The following is a 13475-nucleotide window of genomic DNA, read 5'->3' on the forward strand; positions in this document are numbered from 1 at the left end:
ATTCTCAATTAAAAGCAAGAACTTTATAAATTAATCATAGTAAATTTAACCAAAGTACATTCTCAATTAAATATTACTATGTCTAATGATGTTTATTTTTTTACCTCTTATGTCAAGTAAAAAGCTAATTAACCAAAGTATATTCTTGATTAATTCTTGTTAAAGTTTTTACCACTAATCAAAGTACATCTCAATTTTTGGAAAAATTCATTCAATCATATGAAAGTTTCGAAGTTTAATCAAAGTAAATTCTCAATTAAAATTAAAAACCCTTGGACTCATATGATTGATATGTTAGGTAGATTTAACACCATGCTTACTTGGTATAATGTAAAAATCATTACTTTTACTTAATTAAGAAGCAAAAGACATAGATAAAAATAAATCACAACTAGAATTAAAAGAACAAAAAAAATTATTCATCTAACCTTAGAATCTAGTTAAGAAATTATAGCAAAATGAACCCAGAGGCTTAACATAGGTACTAGGAGTGGTGATAATACTTAAGGAAATCTAGGCACGATATTCTAGTTCCAAGAGTAGTGCGAATACTCAAGGAAAATCTAGGTGGGATAGTCTAATACCCTGAGTGGTGCGAATACTCATGGACTAAGATGGATGATGCACTTCAATAGTTCATGCAGATGTCTGATTCTCATCATAAAACAATCAGGCGACATTCAGAAGGATAGGGAGCCAACTTGATCACATACTTTAGAAGCTGGACGATCTTGGGAGTAACATGAAAGCTAACTCCATAGAGGAATGCAAAAAGGTTATTACTAGAAGTGGCAAGATTTTAGATGAGAGAAAAATAGAGAGAAAAGAAAAAGAGAGATTGAGTAAAAAGGATGAAAAAGAGAGAAAAAGAAGAGATTGAGAGAAAAGCAAAAGAGAGAGAAGAAGAAGAGAGAGAGAGGAAGAAGAGAGGAAAAAGAAAGACTCTTATGAAAAATTTGAGGCTTTGCAACAAATACCTTCATATGCTAAATTTTTGAAGGAGATCCTCACAAAGAAAAGGAAGTACATTGAAGAAGAAACCATTGAAGTTCAAGAAAACTGCAGTGCTGCCATACAAAAACTCTTACCCCCCAAGTTTAAAGATCCAGGAAGCTTCACTATTCCTTGCACTATAGGGAATATCTCTGTTTGGAAAGCACTTATTGATCTGGGAGCTAGTATTAATCTCATGCCGCTTTCCATGTTTGAAAAGATTGAAGGGTTGGAACTCAAGCCTACTCGGATGACTCTTCAACTTGCAGACAAATCTCTGAAATATCCTTATGGGGTAGTTGAAGATGTGCTTGTGAAGGTAGACAAATTTCTTTTTCCTATGGACTTTGTCATCATGGAGATGGAGGAGGATGTGAATGTACCTCTTATTCTTGGGAGACCTTTAATGAAGATAGCAAGAGTTTTGATTGATGTGGAAAATGGCAAACTGAAGGTGAGAGTACAAGATGAAAAAGTAAATTTTGATGTCTTTAAAGCCATGTCTCACCCAAAAGATGATAAAGAATGCTTTCATCTTGATTTTCTTGATGAGATTTGCATGATACAAGAAAACAATGCAAGTGATACGCTTTCTTTGGAGGAGATACTAGTTGACACTTGTGAAGAGTTAAATGAAAAAGAAGAGGAACTAATGGATGAGTGCTTGACTGATTTGGAAGAATTACGAAAGGTTCCTTTGCAAAACACAGAAGAAAAAGTCAAAGGAAGCAAAGTAGAGCTGAAGATGCTACCGCCACACTTGAAGTATGTGTTTCTAGAAGAAGGTGGAAACAAACCAGTTATCATCAACAACTCTCTCTCTTTCCCATAGAAGAAGAAAAATTGGTAGAAGTACTTAAAGCCAACAAATGAGCTATTGGATGGTCAATCTCAGATCTCAAAGGCATAAGTCCAACATATTGCATGCACAAAATATTCATGGAAGATGACTACAAACCAGTTGCCCAACCACAAAGAAGGTTAAATCCAGTAATGAAGGAGGAGGTGAGAAAGGAAGTGCTAAAGTTACTTGAGGCTGGCATTATTTACCCTATTTCTAATAGTGCATGGGTAAGCCCAGTACAGGTGGTACCAAAGAAAGGTGGAATGACATTTATTTATAATGAAAAAAATGAGCTCATACCCACAAGGACTATTACTGGATGGAGGATGTGTATCGACTATAGAAAGTTGAACAGTGCTACTAGGAAGGATCACTTTCCCCTTCCTTTCATGGATCAGATGCTGGAGAGATTAGCAGGTCAGGCTTTCTATTGTTTTCTGGATGGATACTCTGGATATAATCAAATTGTGGTGGATCCAAAAGACCAAGAAAAGACGGCTTTCACTTGCCCATTTGGAGTTTTTGCTTACAGAAAAATGTCATTTGCGTTATGTAATGCTCTAACTACTTTTCAAAGATGCATGCAGGAAATATTCGCAGACTTGATAGAAAAATGCATTGAAGTCTTTATGGATGATTTTTTAGTGTTTGGTAGTTCCTTCCATGAGTGTTTGTCTAACCTGTATGTTGTACTTAAAAGATGCACCCAATCCAATCTTGTTCTTAATTGGGAAAAATGTCACTTTATGGTAAAGGAAGGCATTGTCTTGGGTCATAAAATTTCTTCCAAGGGAGTTGAGGTTGACAGAGCCAAAGTGGACGTTATTGAAAAACTTCCACCACCAACCAATGTGAAGGGAATCAGAAGCTTTTTACTTCATGCTGGTTTCTATAGAAGATTCATCAAAGACTTCTCAAAGATTGCCAAACCACTGAGCAACCTCATTGTTAAAGACGCACCATTTGGGATGGATGATGAGTGCCTTAAGGCATTTTATTTCTTGAAGAAAAAGTTGATTTCTGCCCCAGTAATTGTAGCTCCTGATTGGAACCAAGCTTTTGAGCTGATGTGTGATGCCAACAATTATGCTATAGGAGTTGTTCTTGGCCAGAGAAGAGAGAAGGTATTCCACACTATTTATTATGCAAGCAAAGTTTTGAATGAAGTCTAGTTGAATTATAGCACCATAGAAAAATAATTTCTTGCTATTGTGTATGCCTTGGAGAAATTTAGACCTTATCTCATTGGGTCTAAAGTGAATATCTACACAGACCATGCAGCTATAAAGTATTTGCTGACCAAGCCGGATTTTAAGCCGCAGTTGATTAGATGGGTACTTCTGCTACAAGAGTTTGATGTGGAAATCCGTGACAAGAAGGAAAGTGAAAATATAATTGCGGATCACTTGTCTCGGTTGGTTAACAATGAAGTTACAAGCAAGGAAGCAGAAATCTAGGAATCCTTCTCGGATGAAACACTCATGTATATTCAACAAAGGTCATGGTTTGCTGATATGGCCAATTTCAAAGCTGCAGGAGTAATCCCAGAAAATCTAAATTGGCAACAAAGAAAAAAGTTTTTACATGATGCCAAACAGTTTATTTGGGATGATCCTTACTTGTTAAAAATTGGGGCAGATAATCTTCTAAGGCGCTCTGTTACTAAGGAAGAAGTGGAAGGAATTTTATGGCACTGTCATGACTCGCCTTATGGGGGGCATTTTAGTGGAGAGAGAACAACTGCAAAGGTACTTCAGTCAGGATTTTATTGGCCAACTCTGTTTAAGGATGCTCATAATCATGCCAGAAACTGTGATAAGTGTCAAAGAATGGGAAGTATCTTCAGACGTCATGAAATGCCACTGCAAGGAATACTAGAAGTTGAAGTCTTTGATTGGTGGGGCATAGACTTTGTTGGACCTTTTCCACCCTCTTTCAATAATGAATATATATTGGTGGCAGTGGATTATGTGAGCAAATGTGTGGAAGCCCTCGCTTGTCCCAGGAATGATTCGAAAACTGTTATTAATTTTCTGAAAAAGCAAATTTTTTCCCGGTTTTGAACGCCCCGAGTACTCATTAGTGATGATGGATCTCATTTTTGAAATTTTCAGCTGACAAGGGTACTCAAGCACTATGGTGTGAGACACAAGGTAGCTACACCTTATCATCCACAAACAAACGGGCAAGCAGAAGTTTCAAATAGGGAGATAAAAAGAATTCTAGAAAAGACAGTTGCCTCATCAAGAAAGGATTGGTCTCAGAAGTTAGATGATGCCCTTTGGGCCTATAAAACTGCAATGAAGACAACTATTGAATTATCTCCTTTCCCAATGGTCTATGGAAAGACATGTCACCTTCCGTGGAGATGGAACATCGAGCTCTGTGGGCCTTAAAATTCTTGAATTATGATCCTTGTGACTCTGCTGAAAGGAGAAGAAGACAACTTATTGAGCTTGAGGAGATGCGACTGCATGCCTACGATTCCTTAAAAATTACAAAGAAAAGGTTAAGTTTTATCATGACAAGAAGCTGGTGAAGAAAGTCTTTAATCCAGGACAGAGGGTGCTGCTGTTCAATTCAAGACTGAAACGTTTCCCTGGAAAGTTGAAGTCCAAGTGGTCTGGTCCATTTATGGTCAAGAATGTTCTTCCACATGGAGTAGTTGAGTTAATAGATCCTTCCTCTGAAGATCCACATGGAGCAGTTGAGTTAATAGATCCTTCCTCTGAAGATCCACAAAGAAGTTGGATTGTCAATGGACAACGTCTCAAGCATTATCTTGGTGGTGAGGTAGAACACATGTCCACAGTCATGGAGCTGGTCGATCTAGATTGAGCTTATTGGGTCAAGCTAGTGACGTTAAAGAAGCGCTTATTGGGAGGCAACCCAGCTTTCTAAACCTTTCTTTTTAATCTTTTGTTTTGTTTTGTTATTTGTTTTGTTTTTAATCAATTGTTTTGTTATTGTACTTTGTTTGAATGAACCACACTGCTTTGATTCAACTGTGATGTGTTTTGTGATGAGTATTACTTTGTGATATTTTAGTGTATTGATTGATGTTGAGATGATGCATTATGTGTTAGCTCAAAAAGTATGAAACAGGTGCTTGAGATAAAATTTGATTGAGATACTGAGCAGGATGATTTTCTGAATTCTAGGACTTGAGAGTTTACCTGTGTGAGTTTTGGGCTTCAGAGTGTTGTGAATAATTGCTATTACTTTGAAAGCATGAATGATTTTGCCCAACTTTCTGTGATTGAACTACTTGCTTGCAGGTTTCATATGATCAAGGCCATCTTTTGTTATCCCTTATTTTTTAGCCTACTCATGAATTTTTCCAAATAAAAAGAGAACAGTTTGCTCCATCCTTTGAACCTTTAGCCTTAAGCATGTTTTGAAAACCCTATTTTAAATTCTTTACCTTGAGTGGAGTTGAGAATATTTGTGAGGTAGTGATAAAGGTTCAAGTTTGGGATTGCTAGAAAAATAAGCAGTAAGCACAAAGAAAAAGAAAAAGAGAAATCAAAAGAAAAGAAAAAAATAAAAAGAAAAAAAAAGAAAGCTCAATGCAAGGGAAAAATGTTGGGAAAGATCTTCTTAAAAAGAGAACCTGTGTGTAATTGTTAATTTCATAAATATCTCTCTTAACTCAAGGATTTTGCATTCTTGAAAAACCATGCTTCTTCTTAGCCCAGCCAAGTTACAAGCCAAGAAAAGCCCTTGTGATGAAAACCTGCTTGTGAGTTTGTTTGATTATGGTTAAATGAAAGGCAAAATTAATTTGTGTGACATTGTGATAACAGAGTGAAAGAAACACCAACACCTCACTATACACCTGTGAGTTGAGTGATACACTTTTGGATGCTTGAGTGATACACTTTTGAGTGCTTGAGTGAAACACTTTATTTGGTGAGGAGTAGTTCTCTGAATTTCTGATTGCCTCTCTGCTTAGTTGATTGATCATTCTTAAGGATATCATTTGTTGAAAGTATATGAACATCACATTGCTTTTGATTGAATTAAGACATCTGCACATCTTGACTGAGATCTTTATGCTGAATTGATAAAAGTGATTTCTTGTCTTGGAAGGAAAAGTTTTTGAAAAATGTTGAGTCATTGTAGTGATTGTTCTGAAAAGCTGAGTTACATTTTGTTTTGCTTGAGGACAAGCAAAGTTCTAAGTTTGGGGTTGTGTTAACAGTTGAAAATACCGTTATTGGTGATGTAGTTTTGATACTAAATACACCCTTTTTCACTTAGAAACTTGCTTGGACTCATGCTTTTTCATTAAGTTGTGTGAATAAGAGAGTTGAGGTTGAATTTGATGATTTTATGACTAATTTGAAGAATTAAAATTAGAAACGAAATTAAAAATAAATGTTGATGTGGAAAATAATAAATGACGTGGCAACACTCTTGTTGTCCCAAAATATGAATTACTGGTCAAATTATACCCAAATACCAAAATTGAAAGAATAATGAATAGTTAAGCGCAATTCACTAATTAAATTAAGTACAAAGAGATAAGTGAATAGCACAAAATAATGATTCATCATGGAGTATAAGAAATAGCCTATATTTTGTTCAAATTCTAAAATGATGGGTCATGATCGATCTATCTAATTTTAAATTGTTATAATAGGATGCTAATATTAGTTTTAGTGGGGAGAAAATAGTAGGCACAAAAATACAACATTATCGTCTAAAGGTGGTTGATGCACAAGATGGGACTAAAGGCTCTTTAGCTCAAGTAGAGCTTGTGTTGGAACCTGTGGTGAAGTTTGTGATTAGATCTTTTATGGTACAAGTTATTGCTTAATTACAACATGAGCCAGTAGTGTTTAATCATGATAATATTTGTGTTGTAAATGGATCTTCACTTACTAAGACTGTAAGAGTTAAGAGAAGATGAAAAGTCTTATATTTTACTAAAAAACCTTATACAACTTACCACTGTATTTATAGGAGACAGTAGTTCTAAAAGGTAAAATGGCTAGAAGCCCCTAACACAACCCTAACATAAATATTAGGTTTAATTGCTTCCTTTGTCCCCAGTTTGGTTGAATTGTGTCAAATTCATCCTCATTTTTAAAAAAGTTTCATTGTCGTCCTCACGTGGTGTAAAAGTGTCAATTGAATCCAAACATAGAAAAAATTTGTGTCAATGTAGTCATTTCCGTTAAATACACACTAACGGTGTTAAGTGGCTGATTATTTGGCACTAACGTGGCAAATGAGTCACAGTGGTAATGACGTGTGCAAAAACTCTGGCCATGAAGTGTTCCCCCCTTCTTCTGATACTTCCTCTTCTTCTTCTTCTCTTTTTTCTCCAGGGTAGTGACAACCACCGGCGTAACCAGAGCGTCTTTAATCAAATCAACAATCAATTTATCCCTAACATCCCTCATGACAGCATTGATCACCAACCCCACTTTCATCCCATCTAACAAAACACTAAAATCAGCCTTTATATACCACAAATAAGCAGCAACGGTTTTGTCTCGCGGGGATTTCACGAAGAACTTGAGTCTGGCGCCCCACTTGAATTTTCCGTCGAGGACGGCGTTGCGAAGGGCGAGAAGGTCCTGGAGGGTGGAGGTGGAGATGGAGGAGCGGGGGACGTAGGAGCCCGTGTCGTCGGTGGCGACTTTCTGGTAGGCGAGGAGCCAGAGGTCGAAGCGGCGGAGGAGGGGGGAGATGGAGGTGACGACGCGGTCGGGGTGGCGGAAGTTGTCGATCCACATCTGACAGCAGAGGGAGACGCCATCGTCTCTGGAGAGGGTGGAAGAGGAGAAACCACGAGGGGAGGAGAGAGGTGGGTTTTGTATTATCTGAGGTGTAACCTGAATCTGCTCCTGGAAGATGAAATCCCTCAAATTGCAATCCTAATTCAAGTCAAGATCAAGACCATCTTTAACCCTTCAAATTTCTAACCAGGACAAGAAAAATTCAAAACCCTAAATGTACCTTGAATGGGTCTGCTGTCAAATGGCTGTGGGCAATCACCAAAATGACTACAGAAAGCAAAAATTATGTTTTTTTAATTATTACTGGGGCTTTGCGTTTTTTTTTTTCAGATAAAAGAGAATAATACTCAACTTCAATAAGATTCACTTATTCAAAGATAAACTAAAGGTGAAAAATATGCATTGTATTATATGTCTCTTATCTTTTGTATTTGTAATTCTTAGAAAGAAAATCTGGTCTCTGTTTTTGTCTCTCGGTGTCTTCCATGGTGGCACTGTTGCGCATAAGAAGAATCATCATCACCTGCATCAACGCGCATAAGTTTCCGTACTCTCCTCCCTTTTCTCCAAAATCCAAACTTTTCTCAACATTGCCGCTCCAACTCCAATCAATTTGAAGGGTTAAAGTTGTCGATTTCATCTTGACGCCACAAATACAGAACAGAATATACATTCATGCTCTTCCCTCTTCTTCTTCTCCAAAACCCTTCTAATTAATTAAATCAAAACACACTATAAAATTATATTCTTTTCTTCTTCTACCCCCTCGCACTAATTTATCAAAACCCTAACACAAGATGGTGAAGGTGCGAATGAACACCGCCGATGTAGCCGCCGAGGTTAAATGCCTCCGGCGCTTCATTGGAATGCGGTGCTCCAACGTCTACGATCTTTCTCCGAAGGTAGCTCCTCCCTTTTCATTTTTCGTTCTTTCACTTTCCTCAATTCGATTTGATTCCATTTTCCTTCTCTGCAGACCTACGTGTTTAAGCTGATGAACAGCAGTGGAGTTTTGGAATCTGGGGAGAGCGAGAAGGTTCTACTGCTCATGGAGAGTGGCGTGAGATTGCATTCTACTATCTACATGCGTGACAAGAGCAACACGCCTTCTGGTTTCACTCTCAAATTGAGGAAGCATATTCGTACCCTGGAGAAAAAAGAGAAGAAGAAGAAGAGGAAGTATCAGAAGAAGAGGGGAACACATGGCCAGAGTTTGTGCACACGTGATTACCACTACTGTGACTCATTTGCCACGTTAGTGCCAAATAATCAGCCACTTAACACCGTTAGTGTGTATTTAACGGAGATGACTACATTGACACAAATTTTTTGTATGTTTGGATTCAATTGACACTTTTACACCACGTGAGGACGACAATGAAACTTTTTTAAAAATGAGGATGAATTTGACACAATTCAACCAAACTGGGGACAAAGGAAGCAATTAAACCTAAATATTAATAATAATAAAGACATTATACTTCAACACTACCCCTCAAGCTGGAGCATATAGATCATATGCACTAAGCTTGGAACATATAAATTGAATTTTAGGCCCCCTTAGAGATTTGGTCAGAATGTCTGCGAGTTGTTCATTAGAGTTGACAAACTCAGTAACAAGATCCTTTGACAATAACTTCTCTCTAATAAAATGACAATCAATCTCTATGTATTTTGTTCTTTCATGAAACACTGGATTGGAGGAAATGTGAAGGGCGACTTGATTGTCACAGTACAACTTCATCTGCTCATTTTCACAAAATTTCAACTCTTGAAGGAGTTGTCTAATCCACACATGTAGTTAGAGTCATAGATCGATACTCAGATTTAGCACTAGATCGAGCAACAACACTTTGTTTCTTACTTTTCCAAGATACAAGGTTCCCTCCAAGTAAAACACAATATCATGTGGTAGATCTTCTGTCAATTGGACAACCAGCCTAATCTGCATCATGATATCCCTCAACTCGAGTATTTCCCTTGTCCTCATACAACAATCTCTGTCCTGGGTTCCCTTTTACATATATGAGAATGCGAATCACTGCATTCCACTTATCAACATGTAGATTTTGCATAAATTGACTCAAACCTCCTACCAGATAAGAAAGATCAGGTCTTGTTATGGTAAGATAGATGAGTTTTCCAACAAGCCTTCTATATCTCTTTAGGTCTGAGAAAAGTTCACCTTGGTGTTTCATTAACTTTTGATTTGAGTCCATAGGACTATCAATGTGCTTGCAATTTTTCAGGTTTGTTTCCTCCAAAATATCAAGAGCATATTTTCTTTGTGAAATGATGACACCTTCCTTTGATTGTGCCACTTCAATACCAATGAAATATTTTAGCCAACCCAGATCTTTGGTCTGAAATTGGTTGAATAAATGATTCTTTAATTGAGCAATTCTAGTGACGTCATTTCCTATAATGACAATATCATCAACATAGACCATAAGATAAACACATTTAGCAGGAGAAGAGTGACTATAAAATACTGAATGATCTGCCTCACATTGTTTTAATCCAAAATTCTACACAACCCGACTAAATTTACCAAACCAAGCTCGAGGTGATTGCTTCAAGCCATAGAAGGAACGATGTAATTCACAAACTAACCCAGAATTCCCCTAAGCAACAAACCCAGGAGGTTGCTCCATGTATATCTCTTCTTCTAGATCACCATGAAGAAAGACATTTTTAATGTCCAACTGATAAAGGGGCCATTGATGAATGGCATCCATTGCAAGCAAAATATGAACAATACTAGTTTTAGCCACAGGAGAAAAGGTATCACAATAGTCGAGGCCATAGACTTGAGTATATCCCTTAGCTACCAAACGAGCTTTGAGACAATCTATTACACCAGTAGGACCAACCTTAATAGCATAGACCCATCTACAACCAACAGGCTTCTTACGAGGAGGAAGAAGAACAAGGTCCCAAGTGCCATTGTGTTCAAGTGTCTGCATTTCATCAATCATGGCTTATCGCCATCCAGGATGACCAAGTGCCTCATGAACATTATTAGGAACCTTAATGGAAGATAAGGAAGAAACAAAAGAAAAATATGTAGGAGACAAACGATGATAACTCAAAAAATTATAAACAAGATAAGGATTACGAGTAGAGCGAATACCTTTCCAAAGGGCAATAGGCAAATTATTATCTAAGTCAAGAGAGGGTGAGGAGGATGAAGGATCCGTGGTTTGGGAATCTGATGAAGGAGGATCTCAGTCTCAAGGATCTTCAATATCATTTGCATTTTGAGTTTAAGGTAAAGAAGCAAGAGTAACCAAGGGATCACATGATGGTAGAGGAAACATTTGTTGAACAGATAAATGGTCCTCCATGGGTGACAAGGAAAAAAGGTGTATCTTCAAAGAATGTGACATCAGCAGACATATAATATCTCTTGATTGAGGGAGAATAACATTTATACCCTTTCTAAAGGCGAGAGTATCCCACAAAGACACACTTAATAACTTTTGCAGAGAGTTTATCAAGACTTGGAGAAACATTATGAACAAAACAAGTACACCCAAATATACAAGGAGAGACATGGTAAAGAGGGTCATTTGGAAAAATGATAGAGTGAAGGACTCTATTCTCAAGAGAGGAAGAAGGCATCCTATTGATCAAAAAAAAGGAAGTAAGGAGTGCATCACCCCAATGATGAACAAGAACATTAGTATTCAACATTAGGGAGCTTGTAGTTTCAATGAGATGTCTATTCTTTCTCTCTGCAATGTCATTTTATCTATTCAACATCAGGGAGCGTGCAGTTTAGGATAGGAAGATCTAACATGTTTTCCTAACTGGCAAGACAATCTAAGACTTGAATGTGTTTGAGACTTGGAACCATGATCTTCAACTTGGATAAGCTTGGGTGGCCCAACCGATCATGCAAAAGTTTTGGGGATGAAGTTGCGAAACAGGAAACTGAGGAGTTAGATTTTAAGAAATAAAGTCCTCGTGACTCATGTCCTTCTCCAATCAAATGACCCGTACCATGTTCCTGTATAACAAAGGAATTAGCATAAAAGGTTACAAAATAATTTAAGGAACGAGTCAATTGACTCAAAGAGATTAAATTGTAAGGACAATGAGGAATATACAAAACAAAATTCAATTTTAGTGAAGGAGATAGGGAAACTTTGCCAATCCCTTGAGATGCAACTTTGGATTCATTGACGATAGTAATGAAATGAGGAGTTTTCGGAGAAGACATAGAAGAAAATGAAAGGATGTTACCAGAGATATGATTTGAGGCACCCGAGTCAAGAATTCATAGACTATGACCTTCCACAGGTTTAGAGATGCAGGCAGTTGACACATTTGACATTTAGGAGGATTGACCAAGATTAGAAGATTTTTCAGACTTGCACCTCAAAAACTCTTGGTAATCTTCATAAAAAATTCTAGATTCTGAATTATCAGATTTAGACACATGAGCAGCTTTGTCTGGAAAGCCATGCAAGGAATAACATTTATCTTGGGTATGACCCATTCTCTTACAATATGAGCATTGAGGACGTCCACTTCGACCACCACTTCCTCCTCGGTTGCTCCTACCTCCTCCACTTCCTCGTGGTGTCACCATTGCTGATGTTTCAATAGCATCACTTAAATTCTCGTCTTTAACCAATGTAGGTACCCGAAGGAGTCGAGTAACTAAGTCATCCATTGATGGAATTTGATCACCAGCTAAAACTTGATCACGTACATGATCAAAATCAGAGTGTAAACTTTTCAAAATTAGGACCATGTAAAACTTGTCAAGCTTTTTGTTGATATTTTGTAATGAATCAGCTACAAAGAAGTTCTTTAACTTTTCTACTGCAACCCGAGCTTTTGCTATATGGAAAACCATATCATGATTGACTTGTTTGAGAGAAGTTGCTCTTTGGGTTGCATCGAAAAGACATTGTACATCATTAAAAAAATATCTTGAGCCCTTTTCCAAAAAGAGGAACATGTCTTATAGGGTCTTAAGATATCTAGAACCTCTTGCTTAACCGTTTGCCACAAAACAACACATAACTGAAAGTCTAATTTTTGCCATTGAGATTTTTCTTCATCTGGGACCACAAAAATTTCTTGTTCAAGGTGATTATGGTGTCCTTGACCAAGAAACCACAATTCCACAGTAGAGGACCATGACAAATAATTTTTCCAATTCAGTTTTGCAGATGTAATGATAGGGGTAGCAGATAAAGAGGAATTAATTCTAGTAGAAGAGCCCATTTTAAAACTGTGAGAAGAAATAGGACTTAGGGTTTCAAAAAACGTGAGGGAGGAAACTCTAGGTATGAGCTTAAGCCAACAAAACGAAGAAACAAGAACCAAAACACACTCAAGAAGCCCCGGCGAGACGATCTGTAGTGACGCGGTGTAACTCTAACATCAGGAAGGCGGCGCGTGTGGAACACGCGGTCGAGACTGGCCAGAAAGAAGCGGCTCGTGGCGGCGCGTGGTGGCTCGTGCCGAGGCTTCGGAGGATGGGACCACCAGGGTTGGGTTACGCTTCTCAAGGCACACCAAACCCTTGACTTCGTCGGAGAAAGCAACGTTTGGCAGTGGCGGACAGCGGAGCGAACGACGGAAATGATAGAGAGACAATGCTGCCGACGATAGACGAGGAAGACACAAAGGTTTGACTCTTGATACCAACTTGAAAAGAATGATAAATCTGTTCAAACTATAAGGAAACTTGGTAGAGGTAAACCAAAAAAAATTAATACTAAATCTTCCAAAGCAAAAACTTATAAAAATTAAAAGCTTTTTTTGGAACCGGAGAGGATTGATTAATGATCAAATTTTTAATATGCGGAGCAATTTTCCTTTTTCCTGGTATATGGATTTCAAAATTTTCATGAAGACAATAATGGGTT

At 37.6% G+C, this 13475-nt stretch overlaps 3 protein-coding genes and 1 pseudogene across 3 annotated transcripts; 3 read left to right on the forward strand and 1 right to left on the reverse strand.

Moving 5' to 3' along the window:
* Positions 1–742: 742 nt before the first annotated feature.
* LOC148197804 (uncharacterized) lies at positions 743–1825 on the forward strand. Its single transcript, XM_088115634.1, has 2 exons — positions 743–775; positions 1001–1825. The coding sequence occupies exons 1-2, from the start codon at positions 743–745 to the stop codon at positions 1823–1825; spliced, it is 858 nt and encodes a 285-aa protein (XP_087971760.1).
* A 1526-nt stretch (positions 1826–3351) lies between these two features.
* LOC148197805 (uncharacterized) lies at positions 3352–4233 on the forward strand. The gene is made up of 2 exons (XM_088115635.1): positions 3352–3585; positions 3952–4233. The coding sequence occupies exons 1-2, from the start codon at positions 3352–3354 to the stop codon at positions 4231–4233; spliced, it is 516 nt and encodes a 171-aa protein (XP_087971761.1).
* A 3487-nt stretch (positions 4234–7720) lies between these two features.
* On the forward strand, positions 7721–9186 carry LOC148197806 (uncharacterized). The gene is made up of 3 exons (XM_088115636.1): positions 7721–8489; positions 8564–8872; positions 9142–9186. The coding sequence occupies exons 1-3, from the start codon at positions 8385–8387 to the stop codon at positions 9184–9186; spliced, it is 459 nt and encodes a 152-aa protein (XP_087971762.1). The 5' UTR covers positions 7721–8384.
* Positions 9187–11531: 2345 nt separating this feature from the next.
* LOC148197807 (uncharacterized) lies at positions 11532–12454 on the reverse strand (annotated as a pseudogene).
* Positions 12455–13475: the final 1021 nt, after the last annotated feature.

This window comes from Vigna umbellata, chromosome 5 (assembly GCF_029865625.1).
Source record: "Vigna umbellata cultivar VRB3 chromosome 5, Vumbellata_1.0, whole genome shotgun sequence".
NCBI classification, from domain to species: domain Eukaryota; kingdom Viridiplantae; phylum Streptophyta; class Magnoliopsida; order Fabales; family Fabaceae; genus Vigna; species Vigna umbellata.